Source organism: Hemiscyllium ocellatum, chromosome 11, assembly GCF_020745735.1.
Source record: "Hemiscyllium ocellatum isolate sHemOce1 chromosome 11, sHemOce1.pat.X.cur, whole genome shotgun sequence".
In the NCBI taxonomy this organism is placed as follows: domain Eukaryota; kingdom Metazoa; phylum Chordata; class Chondrichthyes; order Orectolobiformes; family Hemiscylliidae; genus Hemiscyllium; species Hemiscyllium ocellatum.
The window spans coordinates 29,684,438-29,704,049 of NC_083411.1; the positions used below are offsets into that span (position 1 = coordinate 29,684,438).

Below are 19,612 nucleotides of genomic sequence, written 5' to 3' on the forward strand. Positions count from 1 at the left end.
ATAAACAAACCCACACAATGCTTTGCTTTGTACTCAGTTTCCTTGAATGGATCTTTTGTCCTATTTTTCATAATATAGGATTGTTTTCATATATTGTCATTGCTGATTCTTATCTAATACATCATGTGGGAAAATCAATTGCACTTTTGCATAGGATCAAACAAAAATATAGTCAACTTTAGAAACAATGTTCTTGAAATATAGTGCCTGTAACATTCAGTTTGTTGTCTTTCCCTATTGGCTTCCATGAGGTGGTGGTGTATATTTGTAAAACTAAGTGTCTTATAGAAAATTAAAAGTCAGTTAAAAAAATCACCTCCTATGGTCAGTTGGGAGGCAGGTTCTTTTCTTGAAGAATTGCTGGGTCCCTTGCTGACGTATTTGTATCATCAATAGTCACAGGTGAGGTGCTGGATGACTGGAGGTTGGCTAACAAGGTACCACTATTTAAGAAAGGTGGTAAGGACAAGCCAAGGAACTATAGACCAGAGAGCCTGACATCAGTGGAGGGCAAGTTGTTGGAGTGAATCCTGGGGGACAGGATTTACATTTATTTGGAAGGGAAAGGATTGATTAGGGATAGTCAACATGGCTTTGTGCGTAAGAAATCATGTCTCATAAACTTGATTGAGTTTTATGAAGAAGTGACAAAGAAGATTGATGAGGGCAGAGCAATGGACATGATTTATATTGACTACAGTAAGGCGTTCAACAAGTTTCCCTATGGTGCACAGCAGCTTCCGCATTTTACCATTTAGAAATGAAGATAATTTTGTTCTTGAAAAACTTCAAAATGGAAGGATCTTGTGTGATGTTGGTATGAAATTATGTTTGTATCTAAAATGACTCATCCTGCAGCTCAGTCCACTCAGCAAAGTTTTAAAAAAGAGTTACAAGAGTATTTGCAAGTGACCTAAAGAACAGCTCTTAAAATGGCTAAGCAGCCAATCAAGGTAATCAACTTAGATGAAAGTGAATGATCCATTCTCTAAACTCCTAACAGATATAATCACTTTGAGACGATGGATGATGGTTAAGAAGAGAGCTCCCATCAATAATCTGAGCTAATCATTGTAAATAATGGGCCTAGAATTTTGGTCAGCTTGCTATGACTATATTTCATGATTGCTAGTTTTTGAATGTAAATCATCTGATGACAAATCAACACTTGATGTTTAAAAAAGACACTACTTTTGCAGAATGAGAATTAAACAGGCCATGAGTGAGTTATTGTGGGAGAAGAGCTTGCAATCCCTCTCACTCACTCTTGAATCATTCTGCAAGTGTGTGTCCTGCCTTTATGTGGCCAACCAAGCACCACAGGCAGTGACTCAATGTAAACCCAATAGCTACTAACTTAAAAAATACAGATATTTTCTGTCAAGACTTGAAATTGTCTCTGCATGCAATCTGGAAAAATCAACAAACACCTGAAACCACCCAAAGCATCAGTCTGAACATCCAGATATGCTGACTTAATTTTGGAATCTATTACTTTAGCTTCCCTTCTTATAATCTGTGATATGTCATTGTCTTGATGCAATTGAAAGTGTGAGATGAAACATTTTGTTTTTATTTGAAGACAAAAAACACAATGTTGTTCTCTTTTAACAACATAATAGAAAACCTCTTTACATGAGTATTTTATAGTCAGAGCACTCACTGAATTGACAAACCAATTCATTTAAACCACTACTTGTGGTTACCTGAAACATGGAAAGAGAGGGAGTCATTCCATTACTTTGCAGCTGGCTGTAACAGGGCTATATAAACGGTGCTCAATCTGTAATCACCAGTTTCCCTCTGCGCTCACAATGAAAATTATACAACACAGCTTCTAGTTCAATATCTAAATCACCATCCTACCGTCTTCTGTGTTAGATGTCCTGCATAGTAACGTCCTTTGATTTGTTACGTGTGGGTTTTGGCAATGGCATTAATCCTATAATGCAAACGCACAAAATCCAAATAGATAGCATACATACACTGTTTCTATCCTCATGTTGTTCTGTTTTGTTATTGATTTTTTCAATCCTGTTGCCGTGGTTTGACTGTAAACTTGTCATATATTCTGAAATGTTAACTTTCAGATTATCGTTTGTTTCACACCTGTCAATAGATGATAAAGAATAGTTACAAACAGATCTGGATGGCTTCAAAGGAAAGTGCGTGCAATTGATTAATAGCGCTTTCAGAGAAAGTGTCCAGTGTTGAAAGAAAATTCGCTTGTAAGTTATACTTAAAGAAATGTATGTTGACAGATGCTAAAAGAGAAGAGAATGTTTTTCTCCATGTTTGATTACAGTCTCCTGAACTAGATGTCGGTGAAAGATTAGGCAGGCAATGCAAGTCTGAAACCTAAAGGAAACTAGCCACACTGCAGTCCTGGGGAAAGGAACAATTGGGTTACTGGGAATGCCTTTTCACGAGGGAGGAAGCCAGACAACAACAGGAAAGCAAATCATACGTCATTTCACACAGGAAAGTGCTTCACCTTCTGTTAGGCCAAGATAAGAATGCTCTCAAGGCCCTCAAAGATGAAGGCCAGTGCTATCACAGTCCACTCTAATGTCTCTTTCTGAGCACATCTATCATGTAAACAAAATAAAGGCGATTGACTGCAATGAGGATCTGCAAGAAATGTGATAGCAATGAAGGATTAGAGATTAAAAGACAGGCAGAGAATATTGATATACTTCATAAGGAGACTTTATATCCTTGTTGACGAAATACAAGAACCACTTCCTTTGACCCAGTTTAAGTGGAAACTCTTGGACAGGAATAAAAAGATCAGAAATAGAATGATATTTATATAAATCTTGTGAAGTATACACAGAAATATGTTTGCTAGTTCCTGAGTATGTCAGATAATTAGCCTTTATTCACCCCATTCCTCCCTTTGTATCCAGAGCCAATGTACTGCCTTCGGTTGATATCTATGTGGGAAAGCAGGGCCAGTAAGTCTTACTTTTTATCGGACTTGCTGATGATGCAGGGCTGCCATTCCCAGTGAAAACTTGGAGATGGAATTCCAAAGGCAGTGCAGGTCAACTTGTGTTTCTTCCCAAGCTGATAAAACATTTTGTCTTGGAGTCCTGCTCCTTTGTCATAGATCTGTGGTTTCTCTGAAAGAGAAAATGGTAGAAGATGGGATTTTAACACTGGAGTGGAGAAAATAGTACCTTGCTGAGCAACATGATGGTGATTTATACTACAGGTTGTTCTGCTATAATGTGATAGTTGCATTCCACTACAACCTTGCACTACAGAAAATCGCGCAATGGAAAACCACCATAGAAAATCACGATGTAGAAGATCGCTATAGAAAATCACAATACCCTTTCAGTAGAAAGTTCACATTATCCAAACAATGTCCAAAATTTGTCAATCACATAATAGCCAATGCATGCTGACAAAATATGCATTATGGCAGAATGACCTATCCAATAATGTTAAGGACATGGTGGAAAGAATTATATTAAAAATCGTTCCTAAAATTTGTGAGCATTGTTGGCGAGGTCAACATACATTGACTATCCATAGTTGTCTTAGAGAAGTCCGTGGTGAACAACTTTCTTGAACAATCAAGGTGCATATGTCTTAGATAATCCCATACAGCTCTCAGGAAGGGAGTTCTGGGTTTTTGATGCAGTGACAGTGAAGGAACAGCCAACATTCCCACAACAGGATGGTGCACGCAGATGATGGTTGTCCCATACATCAGTTGCCCTTCTTTTTTCCAGATGGGAGAGGTCATATGTTTGGGAGGTGCTGTTGAAATAGCATAATTGTTGAAACAAATTGTTGGACAGTTTTCTAATGTGACCATCAGTCCCTCCAAACTGTGCTGATAACTAAAGTATTGATAAAGCCCCAAATAGAACTGGAGTCAGTATGTCTGTCATGATGTCTTACATTCATAAGTTAAATCAACACAAAAAAGAGCTATGCAATGATGATCTGCAATAGATTCTTTCATTCGTCTTAAAATGCATAAAAGTAGATAAATCCCCGGGACCAGATCAGGAGTACCCTAGAACTCTGTGGGAAGCTAAGGAAGTGATTGATGGGCCCCTTTGCTGAGATATTTGTAGCATTGATAGCCACAGGCGAGGTGCTGGAAGACTGAAGGTTGGCTAACGTTGTGCCACTAATCAAGATGGTAAGGAAAAGCCTGGGAACTATAGATTGGTAAGCCTAACATTGGTGGTGGGCAAATTATTCGAGGGAATCCTGACGGATAGGATTTACATATACCTAGAAATGCAAGATTAGGGATGGCCAACATGGCTTTGTGCATGGGAAATCAAGTCTCACAAACTTGATTGCCTTTTTTGAAGAAGTAACAAAGAGGATTGATGAGAAAGGATGGTGGACATGATCTATATGGACTTCAGTAAGGCGTTTGACAAGTTTCCTCATGGTAGACTGGTTAGCAAGGTTAGATCATGCAGAATAGAGGGAGAACTAGCTATTTGGATGTAGAACTGGCTCAGAGGTAGAAGGCAGAAGGTGGTGGAGGATTACTTTTCACACTGGAGGAGTGTGTTGTGCCACAAGGATTGGTGCTGGGTCCACTACTTTTTGTCATTTATATAAATGAATTGGAAGTGAACATAGGAGGTGTGGTCAATAAGTTCGCAGATGACACCAAATTTGGAGGTGTAGTGGACCATGAAGAAGGTTACTTCACAGTACAATGGGATCTTCATAAGATGGGCCAGTGGGCTGAGGAATAGCAGATGGACTTTAATTTAGATAAATGTAAGATGTTGAATTTGGAAAAGCAAATCAGGGCAGAACTTATACATTCAATGGTAAGGTCCAATGGAGTGTTGCTGAACAAAGAGGCCTTGGAATGCAGATTCATAGTTCTTTGAAAGTGTAGTTGCAGGTAGATAGGATAGTGAAGAAGGCATTTGGTATGCTTTCCTTTATTGGTCAGTGAATTGAGTATAGGACTTGCTAGGTCATATTGTGAGGACATTGGTTAGACTGCTATTGGAATTCCACATGCAAATCTGGTCTCCTTGCTCAAGGATGTTGAGAAACTTAAAAGGGTTCAGAAAAGATTTACAAGGATATTGCCAGAGTTGGTGGGTTTGAGACATAGAGAGAGGCTGAATAGGCTGGGGCTAATTTTCCAAGGAACATCGGAGGCTGAGGCGTGACCTTATAGCGGTTTATAAAATCATGAGGGGCATGGATTGGGTAAATAGTCAAAGTCTTTTCCCTGGAGTGGGGGAGTCCAAAACTAGAAGGCATAGATTTAATGTGAGAGAAGAAGATTTAAAATGGTCTTCAGGGGCAACTTTTTCACACAGAGGGTGGGGAGTGTATGGAATGAGCAGCCAGAGGAAACGGTAGAGGCTGGTACATTTAAAAGGCATCTTGATGGGTAAATGAATAAGAAGAATTACAAGGGATATGGGCCAAATGCTGGCAAATGGAACTAGATTTATTTAGAATATCTGGTTGGCATGGATGAGTTGGACCGAAAGGTCTGTTTCCATGCTGTATATTTCCATGGCTCTATGACTCTACATGGAATTAGTTCTCGAAGTAGATTGCTTCAGTCTTTTGTGATACCATCTTTATAATTTACTGTATGATAGAACAAAAGCAGTAAATGCAAGTATTTTAATTGTTTGATCACACATCAAAGATCATTTGGATTCTTGGGCTGAGTCTTGATCTCCATGCTTATCAAAAGAGCAATCCCACCATGCCAATACTAAAATTCATTTGGAGGCTGGATCAAGATGTGCGATCAAGCCTCATTGAATAACATTGGTGAGCCACCACCATAATTGAATAAGTACTGAAAAGGAGATCTCTGCTCTACCTACATTCTGTGAAGCTGTCACACATTCATATACATATATATATATATATATATATATATACAATGAATCTATTGTAAAATTAAGGATGCACTTTATGATCATGTTCTGTTATCAGAGAAGCTAGTTCTCCCAATAATAATTACCTTGGTAATAGATGCATGGAGATACATTCCTTTGATGGGACATATAATCATACCTGCACAATGATATGTGACAAATGCCTAACGGAATGCTTTTGTGTTTCTTTTTGAGGTGTATGGCCCATTAACAGGATAATTAGTGCAGGTTGCAAGCTACAAACATGGCATAAAGTTGATGTGCCTCCTGGTATGGTTAATTACTCATTGTAAGACCCAGTCCAGTTCAGTCTGTTTGATTCGCACCATTGGTCTCAGGTAGAAATAAGGCACTTAGCCCTCTCATGTCCATTTTTAAATGTAGTCAACAAGACTTTGTGCATGGGAAATCATGTCTCAGTAACGAGATTGAGTCTTTTGAAGAGGTGACAAAGAAGACTGATGAAGACAGAGCGGTAGATGTCTAAATGGACTTCAGCAAATCGTTTGGCAAGCTTCCACATGGTAGACTGGTTAGTAAAGATAGATCACATGGGATCCAGGGTGTGCTAGCCAATTAGATACAACATTGGCTTAAGGTGGGAGACGGAGGGTAGTGGTGGAGGGTTGGTCTTCGGACTGAGGCCTATGATCTGTGCTGTGTCAACAGAATTGATGCTGGGCCCACGGCTTTTCATCATTTATAGAAATAGTTTGGAATTAAATATAGATGGTATGGTTAGTAAGTTTGCAGATGATACCAAAATTGGTGGTGTAGTAGACAGTGAAGAAGATTATCTAAGATTACAACAGGACCTTGTTCAGATGGACCATTGGATCAAGGTTTGGCAGATGGAGTTTAATTTAGATAATTGTGAGATGTTGTGTTGTGGTAAGGCAAATCAGGGCAGGACTTGCATAATTAATGGTAGGGCCCTGGGGAATGTTGCTGAACAAAGAGACCGAGGGGTGCAGAATCATAGTAACCTGAAAGTGGAGTTGCTGGTAGGTAGGGTGGTGAAGAAGGCATTTGGCAAGCTTGCCTTCATTGGGCAGTGAAAGGCGGCACTTTCAATTCCTTCCAGCATTAGTTACATGTTCAAGTCTCTAAAGTTGGGTTTTAATCCTCAAGTGTCTGACTTTGAGAGATTAATTCTCTTAGATGCCAGGCTGAAGCTCAACAGAAGGAGGAAAGACTGAAGGAAATAAGGAATTGCAGAGTTTTGAATTCCTAGTGAAGAGTGATGTAGGATATAATCTGCTAAATTGTGATAAAAGTAGTAATTTTTTCACTGTAAATCTTTTTTATTTGGATGGAAGCAAGGTTGTTTAAATTGTGAATGTTTATCATTGTGGACAAAACTTTCAAAAAGCTATTGAGCTCAACAAAACAAGATGGAAAGGAGATGCTGAAAACTCATTAGACTATAATTTGTAATTGAACTAACACACATCTTTGGTTGTGTGATAGGCTAGTAATCTATCTACCAGATAATCAGTTGGTGAAATAGAAGTCTACCCTAGGAACTAAGCTATAAGTATTTTATATTGTAACAGGAAAGCTGCACATACTTTGAAAATTGTTGTCGGCAACAAAATGGGTGACAGGGTGGCTCAGTGGTTAGCACTGCTGCCTCCCAGTGCCAGGGACCTGGGTTTGATTCCCACCTTGGGCAACTGTCTGTGTGGAGTTTGCACATTCTCCCCTTGTCTGCGTGGGGTTCCTCCGGGTGCTCCAGTTTTCTCCCACAATCCAAAAATGTGCAGGTCAGGTGAATTGGCCATGCTAAATTGCCCATAATGTTAGGTGCATTAATCAGGGGTAAATATAGGGTAGGGGAATGGGTCTGGGTGGGTTACTCTTCAGAGGGTTGGTGTGGACTTGTTTGGCCCAAGAGCCTGTTTCCATACTGTAGGGAATCTAATCTTGTCATTTTTTTTCTCAGTCTTTCCTAAATGTGCCAACTTGCTGGGCAATATCTCTATAGATTCCTGCGTGAATATTGGCAAGCTACTTCACCTTAAAGTTAATCACAATGCTGCCCACAATGATATGACGTTAGATAATTTCCTGAATAGTATTACTGTGCAGTAATCTCATTAGCATTATCAGTATTAACCAGGCTTTGGATCTTTGAATTCCTGATCTCTAATCTTCAGGCTTAGGCTCTCCAGTGCAATTACCAGCATGAATCACTAGAAACAACTACCTCTGATTAAATTTTTATACTATGTTTATCTTGAATATTTCTATTCATAGTCTCATTAATTGTCCATTTTAGGCAGTTTGGTAGATTCTAGGTCATGCTATTAAATAGCTCAGCATTATTCATTTATAGCTGATCTTCACTTCTCTTTCCTGGCTAGATGTCCAATTTAATGTCTGTATTAGTTGGGTTAGGGTTAGGGTTAGGAAGTTAGGCACACAATACTGAAAGTGAAATCTTGCCAATAGTTTCACAGCAAGGGCATTAAACTTGGGAGCAATCAGATCTGTTTGTCCAGACTTCTCCCACTGCCCTACAAAAAGAAAAGAATGGTGCTTTTCGCAAGCTATCACCTCATGTTTTTCTTAAATTCCCTTGACAGCCAATTGCTCTTGTAGTCATGGAGCTTTCTATTAAGCTGACTTCAAAAGAAATTTTGGTGGTGGAAGTACTGCTAATAATTATTACCAGCATTCCTTTGCTGTAAAGCTGTTGAACGTTTTTTTACTTGTGTCTGGCTTAGCTTTTCCTTCATGAAAACTGCTTTGACAAGAAAGCATAGAAAAACTTAACATAACACAACGTGCAAATAATAAATCATTTACAGCCTACAAGGGAACTCTGCTGTACAACAAAAAGAACTGCAATGCATGCTCTGAATTTTTTGGCAAAAAACTCTGACTCCCAAAGGAATGCTTGCTACATCTAATGAAATTGAAATAGCTTGGGTGATTTTTTTTTTGCATTACACATACTCCCTCTGAGGTTTTCTAGCTGACCAGACCATTATGTACACTGAAATCAAAACAGAAGAGTTGGAAATGCACAGCAGATTTATTTGAAATACAAAAATAAACTAATGTAGGGGGATGTTCTGAGTGTGGTTAGATGACGAGTTCTGATAGAGACTATATACTCGGGATATTTACCGTACCTGTCTTTATTCCTTTCCGGCCACAATTACTCTGTGCATTGTGAAGATTTTATATTTTTATTTCAGTTTTGTAACACCTGCAACATCCTACTATCTGCTGATAGACATAAATTAGTTGTAATTGACTTACCATTTCTAAGCACTCTTAATGTGAAGGTGAGGTTTTTCTGTAGATTATGTAGCTTGTTGTTCAGTGAAATAGTGTAATTCCCTTCATCAACTTTTGTTACACGCATTATTTTTAATGAATAGCGGTTTCGGATATAGCAAGTCTGATTCTGCGCAATGAGTTTTCCGTTTTTGTACCTGTTACACAAAACTACAAATTAGATGGATGAAATAAGATTAACATTCCTTGCGTATTTTATCCCAATTGCAACATGCAATATTTGCATGGTCATTTTTACCAACTTAATCCAACCATTTGGTGTCACTTGTAGTTCTAAATCAGAATTTCATGCTGCAGGGTCTGAGTTTACCATTTCTGCCCACAATTCAGTGCAGTATAGAAGGGTTGTTATATTACCAGTCAGTGCCATTCTTCAGATAAGGTGTTTCACCATTATACTTTTCTCTGATCATCAGATGTCAATGATCCAAAAACATGGTTTGAAGAACTGCAGTCTCTCAAAGCTCTTGCCAACCTTCCTCATCACCAGAAACAAGTAAATTGATTATTCATCACATTGGTATTTGTGGTGTTCTCTAATGAACAACATAAAAACACCAACTAGAAGCAGGAATTGGGAATTCACCTCCTCAAGCTTGCTCTGCCATATATTACAATCATGGCTGATCCCATCTCAGTATCAATTTGACTTTCCTGCCGCTCTCCATAGCTCTTTAACACATTACAAATTTAAACCTGTCATTTACTTCCTTAAATGTATTCAGTACCCTGGCATTGACTGCAGTCTGAGATAGTGAATTTTGCTGATTAGAGAATTCCTTCACAAATCTGTTTTAGATCTGCTACCCCTTATCCTAAGGTGAGAGGAGAAAAATTTAATAAAGACATGAGGGGCATTGCTTTTTAACACAGAGTGGTTTGTGTATGGAGTGAACTGCCAGAGGAAGTGGTGGATGCAGATACAATTACAAAATTTAAAAGACATTTAGATTAGTAGAAATGTTTGGAGGAATATGGGCCAAGCACAGCAGGTTGGAACTAATTTTGTTTTGGATTATGGTCAGCATGAACAGGTTGGATTGAAGCATCTGTTTCTGTGCTGCATGACTCTATGGCTCTAGATGGGTGCTACATTCGTTTAATCGGAGCAGCTATTGCACTTCAAAGTAATTCATTGTGTGAACAAAATGATTTGAAGTGACTCTAAGCATTATGCAAGACATCATATTACTACTCTTTCTTCTTTTTCATCTAGAAGTGAAACAATAGCTAGTGGTAGAGGATCAGAGGGATATGCAGTACCGGCCACAGTTAAAGTTTTGATATTAGGTTTTCCCTACCTTTCATGCTCAAATTACTGTCACTAATGGCTATCAATAAGAGACTGAAAATCATTTAAATGTGATACTAAGCTTTTCCAATCAATACCAGAGTAGGCTTAAATGTGGATTTGTGTTGAATGAGCTGCTTTTTTGTCTGTTCAGTGATGGGGTGCCATGATGTGGAGGTGCTGCTGTTGGACTGGGGTGGGAAAACTAGGAAATCATATGACACCAGGTTATAGTTCAACAGATTTATTTGAAATCACAAGCTTTCAGATCACTTCTCCTTCATCAGGTGAAGTGGCTTCACCTGACGACAGAACAGTGCTCCCAAAACTTGGGATTTCAAATAAACTTGTTGGACTATAGGCTGGTGTCATGTGACTTTCAACAGTGATAGGGTGAACTATTAAGACAACAGTTCCTGTAAACCAAGCTCAGAGTACAGTCTAAAGTTTCTGCTCAATTGCATTGTTCTTTGCAATACAAATTGTCCACTACATGGCATAATTAGTACAAGAGACTGGAATGTTTAAGAGAAAATTTCATTTTGTTATCTTCCACTGTTTTTCCACTAATAGAAAAAACATTATAGTAGAAAAAGGTTCCACCAACAAAACTGCACAACCACTTCAAAGTAAATTAATCAGCTTTCATAGTTTTCATAATTTACACACATTTGCATGTTTGTATTGTCTTTGAGGAGGCTGTAAAGGTTAAGCTGGATCATATATGGACATAAATGGATATATTTTGAATGCGTGTCTTTTAAATGATTGTTAATGGTCCTTGATAATGTATGAAGAAACTATCTAACTATAATCAATTTTACAAAGAAATAGCTTTGAAAGTGTTTTAAATGTCATTTATAACTAATTTAACATCTAGTTACTGAGCGATGGATTGACATTGTAATTTTGCTTTATTCCTATTATTCCTTTGTTTATCTGTGAGAGAAGTAACAACTGAACCAAGCTGACACCCAACTTCAATAAATATTTATGACAGCTGCTTGACTGTCTTTCCTACAGTTTACTGACTGGAAAATATTTGCAATATTAACTGAAATATCTTGGAGTCAGTCTTGTTTTAGTACATAAATAGCAGCATGACTGTGCACATGGAGTTATAACAACTGCAATACCAAATAGTGCTTTAAAGGATCTACTGTAACTTCTACAGTACAATTCCTGTTTTTATTAACTGATACTGTTTTATTTCTGATTTTCAAAGCTATTATGTCTAATCTCTGGAGCCTACTTGTATACAGGAAACTGACTTCAAATAGCAATTTCCTTACATAGACTTCAGCTAAAGTGCTGGTCCCGTTTATTTAGGATGACTGTGGGCATAATTGTTTCTTGCAGCAACAATAACCTTTTACTTGGAAGTGTGCACTACATAGTGGTAGGGAGGTCATGCTGGAGCACATGTCCTGTTTGTATTTTCATGTTCTTCTTGTACAAAACAGTGCCAATGCCTCAGAGTCCTAAAAAGATTGTGATCCTGACATAGGATGGCAACTGCCATAAATACAAATGCAAGAGTGAAAACTGCACCTAACTGTTGATAAAACCACAGTCACAATTTCATAATCAGGAGTTTTGTTCTTTACATGGAGTTGTTGCTTTCCTGCAAAGGTACTTTAGTTGTCTGGTGGGTAGCAGAGCAACATGAAAGAAAACAATTTGACTCTGGGACACCAAAGCCTGGAAAGGACTGATTTAAAGGAAAATGTCAAGCCTTAGACACTTATCTGGAAACATTTCAAAGGTAACTGACCATACCAATTGATATTTCCCTATTATTGCAGTTTCTGAAGTTTAATCTTGAACCTCAACATGCTATACTGAATCTTTCTAGTGATAGGACAGGACGAATTTCTTGATGTGGGATGTGCCGAAGGCAGAATTTAAAGTGACATGCAAATGAGGCGGATGTCTGATTTAAACAACTTGGACTCAAATTCTTCGCCAGATTGGACAGGAGAAAGGTTTGCCACATGCTGTGCTAACTATCAGAAAGCAGAAAAAGGTTAAGATTCCTATTTTGATTGGTATCTAATGATTATCAATGGAGTCTGCTGGTGTGTGGTTGTTCAGTGATGACCCAGCCATTGAGGTCAGTTGTAGAGCTTTCCATTGTTAAACAACTTGCTGACAAATACAATCCACTTCCACATGCAAAGAAATGCTCTGAATGTCATTCCAAAACATAAGTCAACATCTCAAGGGGAGGAATGGCAAAAAGGGAACACAAATATCATCCAATGCTTCTATTATAACAATAATTGACAAAATCCATGAGGTATCATGGTAATCAATGGTGCTACTTGACCCTTGATCAAGTATTTTTAGTTACAATTGTAGGCCATTTTAATTGAATATGTTTTAATAGTTCCTAGATTTAACACCTAGATGAGAACAGCATGATAATTATTCACTGTGTATGGGAGTCATAATAATGAAATTACTGGCAAAACAAACTAGTTAAGGATCGTTTGTTTCCCTTGAATCAGAGGAGACAGAGCGGGGATGTGCTTGAGATATATAAAGTTATGAGGGGTACAGGTAGAGTTGATGGAAGGAACTTTTCCCCTTGGAGAAGTGGAAGGATCAATGACTATAGATTTAAGGTAAGGGGCAGGAATGTTAGAGGGGATGTGAAGAAAATTAAAATAATTTCACTCAGAGAGTGGTGGGAAACTGGAACTCATTGCCTGTGAGGATGGTAGAGGCAGAAATCCATATAACATTTAAGCAATATTTAGATGTACACTTACAATCTCAGGACATACAAGGCTAGGGGCCAAGTGCTGGAAAATGGGATTACAATAGTTAAGTAGTTGTTTTTGACTTGCACAGATTCAATAGGCCAATAGGTGTTTTTTTTGTTTGTAGGACCTTGAGGGTCAGTTAGCTCAGTTGGCAGTTTTGTGATGCAGAGTGAATCCTCTCATCTGGGTTCAATTCCCATAACAGCATAACCATGAAGGTCCTGCCTTCTCAGTCTTGCCCCTTACCTGAGGTGTGGTGATGCTCAGATTAAGTTTACCACCAGTTGCATCTCTCTAATGAAAGGGTGGGACACTATCAATGTAACTTTTTTTAAACCTCTATGACCATACCGTGTGCAATCACAAAGTTGTTCTGATAAGATGCTTATTACAGGATGGCACTATCTTTTCTGCTTCGTAAAGTCATATGAGGGATGTGATTGATTGCTTAGTGGTGAAAACCTCAGGGAAAAAGACGTCTTTAAAAAATATTTATTAATTTTCAATAGATGGATTATAACTTTGTCAGATGATTAGTAAGTATGATCAACATTTTAGCAGTAATTTTCACTGTATTTAAATGTTCCACCTTATCTATAACTGAATGATGGTAAATCTGGCAGAATTTCCTTCGCTAGTTGTCAGATTACTGTGCTCCTTGTTTGAAAATTAATAGACCATTTATCTTTTGAGCAGACTGTCAGCTCTCTAACAGATCTTCTTTTAAAAACAAATAAAATCTATTTTTGCAGAATGTGGAGACATTAATGACCCCATTAACTTTCTGATGAATTCTTATTATTAACAAAGCAAGTTTCAGAAGTCATGATCCTTCTTAAATGGCTCCCAAAGCAGATTGCAAAGAATGAAAAGTGAAGCCAATCCTTTTCCTTGATAACAGGTTTATTTACAAAATGCAGCATAAGATATGTCTGTCTTCTACTTACCAGTGTGAATGTCCCAGCTGTCTGTCTTTACAAATGCTCAGGTTACTAGGTTAAACAATGCTGTTCATTTGTTCATTTTAACAATAAAATTAATGTATCATTAATGTAACAGTTTTATCGCCATATACTTATATCATATTAGGGTTTGAAAAAAAGTGGTAAGGCTACCAAGAACACTTTGGATCAGAAAATAGATATACAGACAACTTGAACAATTTAGTGATCAACTCCCTTAGTTTTGACATGCTTTCCCTGTTTTGGAATACACCTTAATTTCAACTGTCTCAGTTGGTAGCATTCCCACCTCATTGAGAGACTGTGTATTCAAATCTCAATTCAGAGACTGACAGCACAAATCTAGCCGATGCTGCAGTGTAGTAGATTAGATTCCCTACAGTATGGAAACAGGACATTTGGCCCAACTAGTCCACACCGACCCTCTGAAGAGTAACCCACCCAGACCTACTTCCCTCTGACTAATGTACCTCGCACTTTGAGCAATTTAGCATGGCCAATTCACCTGACCTGCACATCTTTGGATAGTGAGAGGAAACTGGAGCACCCAAAGGAAACCCACACAAACACAGGGAGAATGTGCAAACTCCACACAGTCACCCGAGATAGGAATTAATCCAGGTCCCTGGTGCTGTGAGGCAGCAGTGCGAACCACTGAGCTACTGTGCCACCCCATTGTACTGAAAGGATATTGCACTGGGGGAGGTGCAGTCATTTGGATGAGATGTCAAGGCCCAGTCTCCCCTCACAGAAGAATGTACAGGATATAATTGCACCACTTCGAAGAAAAATGGGATGGGAGGGTGGTAATCCTTGATATCCTAGCAAATGCTTATCCTTGAATAAATATAATTAGAAAACAACTATCTGGTCATTATTACATTGTTGTTTATGGAAGGTGGCTGTGCAGAAATTGACTGCCACATTTCCTATATTGCAACATTGATGACTATTAAAACCCTTGCTGAGTTTTCAAAAACGTAATTAGGCATAAAACACTTTGGAACATTTGGAGGTCATAACAGCTTTTTGCAAGTTTTTGTTTCTGTCACCTTTGGCAAACTCTCAGCGAAATGGTTTTGCAATTACTTTTAGCCAGAGGTTATCTCAATCATGCATTGGGAAAAGTATCATGTATAGCTGCCAGGTCTCATCCTATTTGGCGCGCTTTGCAACTTTTCAAGTAAAATTCATAATTCAGGGTAAATTTGTTGAAGACAAAGCTGAGGCTGCTGCTTTGTTGATTGTGGTGAGACAGTGTGATTCTATAACATGAGAAATAAAAGCTTCAGTAGGCTATTTGGCCTTTTGAGCCTGCTCGACAATTCAACAAGACCATCGCTGACCTTCTAACTTCCTGCATGGTTGCTAAATCCTTTAATTATTTTAGCATCCAATAATCTATTGACCTGACTTGAATATACTCAATACTGAACTTTCGTATGCTACCTTTAAATAAAGATGAGTGAAAGTTAGTGAAGTAAAAACAGGATTTTTAAAAAAATGACCTCATTAAAAATTAGGATTTGTGGAAGAATCAAATGGATGGACTTTACCAGGACACCTCCGGTGCTGGGAAAGCATTCACTTTTGCAGATAGTTTCACAGACTTTTCTCCATCCATTACTTTCAAAAGGTTGCTTGTTTTTACCTTTGCTCTAATGAAAGGCTTATCTGCAATCAGAATAGAAAAATAAAACTATTAGGAAACTAGTGAAATGATATAAAATCATACTGAATAAATACAGTTTAGGCCAAAACCAGTTTTACTTAGATGCAAGTGAGATTGAATTGACACTGTCATTTTATGGTTTATGCTGATGTTATGTGGGACACCCAGACAAACCTCAGGAATTCGAGAGATTTACATGTCGTTTTATAGTAATTTGCAAAAATCCTTTTTCTTCTTTTCAGCAATATGCATTAAAGTATCTTCAATATAAAGACGTAAAAGTGTACTGAGGAATTGAATTTTTAAAATAATTCATCTTAAATGTTAACATATTGAAAGTGAAGATGATGTACCTATATCAAATCAGCAGTAATCTTCATGTTAAAATGAAAGCAAAATACTGCGAATGCTGGATATCTGAGCAAGAAATAGGAAGTGCTGGAAAAACTCAGCAGGTCTGGTGGCACCTGTGGTATGAGAAACAAAGTTAATGATTTCTGCTGAGTCAGGTTGATGCCGGAGTAAAATGGTGGTGGCTACCTGATACCAGGATTCCTGACTCCATTTTTGTGTTTTCCAATTTTTAGGAGTGTCTTTGAGGAGTGTGGTTGATTTTAGTTGTGAGTTTGCACCTCCCACCCCCAATTTTGCTGACCCCATTGTGCAGATTGGCAAGTCTTACTTCACTGTCTTTTTAATAGAGTCGGGACAGACTTTTTAAGGATCATGGTTCATGGCACATCAGAGGGTAATTGACCAGATTCTCCATGGGAGAATCTTTTGAAAGGCAAGGACAAAAAGTTCTCTTTATGTTCCCCCTGTGTCAAAGTATGCTCTGTCCATCCCTTCCCTTGGCTTCTTATGCTCCCCATACCAAGGTTAATATCCAAACAACCCCATGACCCATCATAAATCCCATGTGAAGCCATGGCACTTCCATACCCATTCATCTACCATATATTTCATTTTAAAAAAAAATCTATTAGAATGTTTCACTGCATAACAAAATTTTTAAAAAAGGGAATTTCTCACAACATTAAAAACATTGCATTTTAATTTAAAAGGTTCACTGTGTCCTAATATCAATGTCAATCATCCAGACCCTTTAAAGTTTCAATATCTCAAATCACAAGGCACTTGTAACACTTGTGTAAATAAATATTGAGAAATTGTCAGGGATCAGACAGCTAGAGCTGTCAAGCAGGAGCTCAGGTGTTTCAACAAGCTAATGGATGTCAGGGTTGTAAACCAAGACAACATCATGAGGCTTGGTTGACAGCCCAGACAACTGTTGGAGAGTTTAAACAGCTCTACTCCAGCGTGATTGACAGCTTTAGCTGTCTGATTTCTGGGCTGTCACCTGATCAAGAATGAAAATACTGCCTACAATTTGGAGTGGAGTGTGGCTCTTCCCCAGAAAGTTCTACACCTCTGGTATTTTGTTTCTGTTTCTCTATACACAGTAGCTACCAGACTTGTTAAGAATTTCCAGCAATTGGAGCTGTTCCAACATGATGATGAAACTGGCAGTAGATGTGAACCCAGGCATATGAGTGGACATGGCCCCAACCAATAAGTCTACATTGAATAAACATATATTTCACTATATTTTCCACAGATTCCATTTTGCCTGGAATTTTCTTTTTCTTTCTCGTTAATTTATATTACCCATTGTAAATACATCTTTTAAATGCTGTTTATAGGTTATAGAACTTTACAATCTACAGTTTCCAGCTTGAGGTTGGGGGATGAGTGGTTATCTTGTGGAAGCTGTACCATTGCTCAGTTGGACTTCCCACTGGACTTCAATTTGCCTCGAACTCTCTCCAATTTTATGATGGAACAGGTGAGGTCTAGGCTGACACTCTGGCCTTTTCCCAATCAAGGCCCAAAAGTGGCCAATTACTGATCACTTATAGTGACCATACTTGCTGTGGTGAAAAGATCACTGATCTTCAAATTTGGAAAGATACGCTATCCAACACAAAGAAAAAAAAGTGGACTTAAAATATTTCAGTCAATAAAGCTATAGTTAGCTACAACACAATTTGAAAAATGCTGATTTTAAGCCAAGTAAGGATTTTTCATAATTAAGATAGTTTCATTGATCCTGAAAATTTATTCAGAACTTATACAGTAATAGAGTCATAGAGATGTACAGCACAGAAACAGACCCTTCGGTCCAACTTGTCCATGCCGACCAGATATCCCAACCTAATCTAATCCCATTTGCCAGCACTTGGCTCGTATCCCTCTAAACACTTCCTATTCATATATCCATCCAGATGCCTCTTAAATGCTATAATTGTACCAGCCTCCACCACTTCCTCTGGCAGCTCACTCCATACACACACCACCCTCTGTGTGAAAAAGTTGCCCCTTAGGTCCCCTTTATATCTTTCCCTTCTCACCTAAACCTATGCCCTTTAGTTCTGGACTCCCATAGGGAAAAGACCTTGTCTATTTAGCCTATCCATGCCCCTCGTGATTTTGTAAACCTCTATAAGGTCACCCCTCAGCCTTTGACAGTGCAGGGAAAACAGCCCCAGTCTATTCAGCTTATCCCTATAGCTTAAATCCTCCAACCCTGACAAAATCCTTGTAAGTCTTTTCTGAACACTTTCAGGTTTCACAACATCATTCCGATAGGAAGGAGACCAGAATTGCATGCAATATTCCAAAAGTGGCCTAATCAGTGTTCTGTACAGCCACAACATGACCTCCTTTACTCAATGCTCTGACCAGTAAACTGATGTGTGTTTAAATTTTATATTTAGAGTGTTGCTTGATTCAAACTCTGAATACATACTACATGTGGTACCTCTTAGGACCCTAGTGATCTATCACTAAACTAAATGTTGTCTTTTAGCAACACCATCCACAAGCATAGTGTGTAAACTGCTGACACTCACTCCGACTCCATTACTATCTCTCAACTCCCTCATTGTTTCTAATTAGTTGTATTATTTGTCTCAGTTCGAACACAGAATTGCCAACATTTTACTCTAGGTAAATGTTCAGAAAACTTAAGCCATTGACTTTGGGCCCTGAAATAAACTTCAAAAATAGCCATCAACTCCATCCCTTTCCCTGGCACCAAACTCAGAGCTGAACCAGACTCTTCATTATTAAGTCAACTTATTTCCACTTCCATAACATTGAGCAATTTTACCCCACCTTGGTTGTTGTGGTATTAAAATCCTTATCAAGGCCTTTCTTACCTTATTCAATTAAAATAAGTTTTAATTGAGCTTCCCATCATTGGTCTTATGTAAATTTGCTCATTGTAAGCTCTGCTGCCTTTGTCCTGATTCATAGTTAGTCCAGTTCACCCATCAGCCCTTTGCTCACTGTGGTGCCCAGTCAACCTGAACTTCAAACTTTGAATCTTCTAGCCATTTTTTTTTCAAATGACATTTTCTTCCTGTCTTTGTAAGCTTCTCCAACTCTACAGGTCATTGGAATCCTTGCATTCCTCCAAATCTATATGATTCCCAATTTTTACAATTGCCAAAGCTGAGTCCCCGGAATTCCCTTCCTCCTTTCCTTTCTCCCCACTCTCCTGTTTTAAGACATTCCTTAAAACATATCACTTTTTCCAAAATTTTAATCTTGTGTCCTTAAAGCTCCTTATGCGGTTTGGTGTCAAATTGTTGTCCGTGAAGTTCCTTGCGGATGTTTTGCTGTATAACTTCAAGCTGTTGTTT

At 38.3% G+C, this 19,612-nt stretch overlaps 1 protein-coding gene across 1 annotated transcript in view; it reads right to left on the reverse strand.

Moving 5' to 3' along the window:
• kdrl (kinase insert domain receptor like) overlaps positions 1-19,612 on the reverse strand; it is a 206,698-nt gene that overhangs the window by 96,907 nt on the left and 90,179 nt on the right. Inside the window, exons 8-11 of the mRNA XM_060832503.1 lie at positions 15,790-15,907; positions 9,174-9,349; positions 2,969-3,125; positions 1,986-2,109 (exon numbers count right to left, since the gene is read on the reverse strand). Coding sequence (XP_060688486.1) covers positions 1,986-2,109; positions 2,969-3,125; positions 9,174-9,349; positions 15,790-15,907 — 575 coding nt within the window. The remainder of the gene's footprint in view (positions 1-1,985; positions 2,110-2,968; positions 3,126-9,173; positions 9,350-15,789; positions 15,908-19,612) is intronic.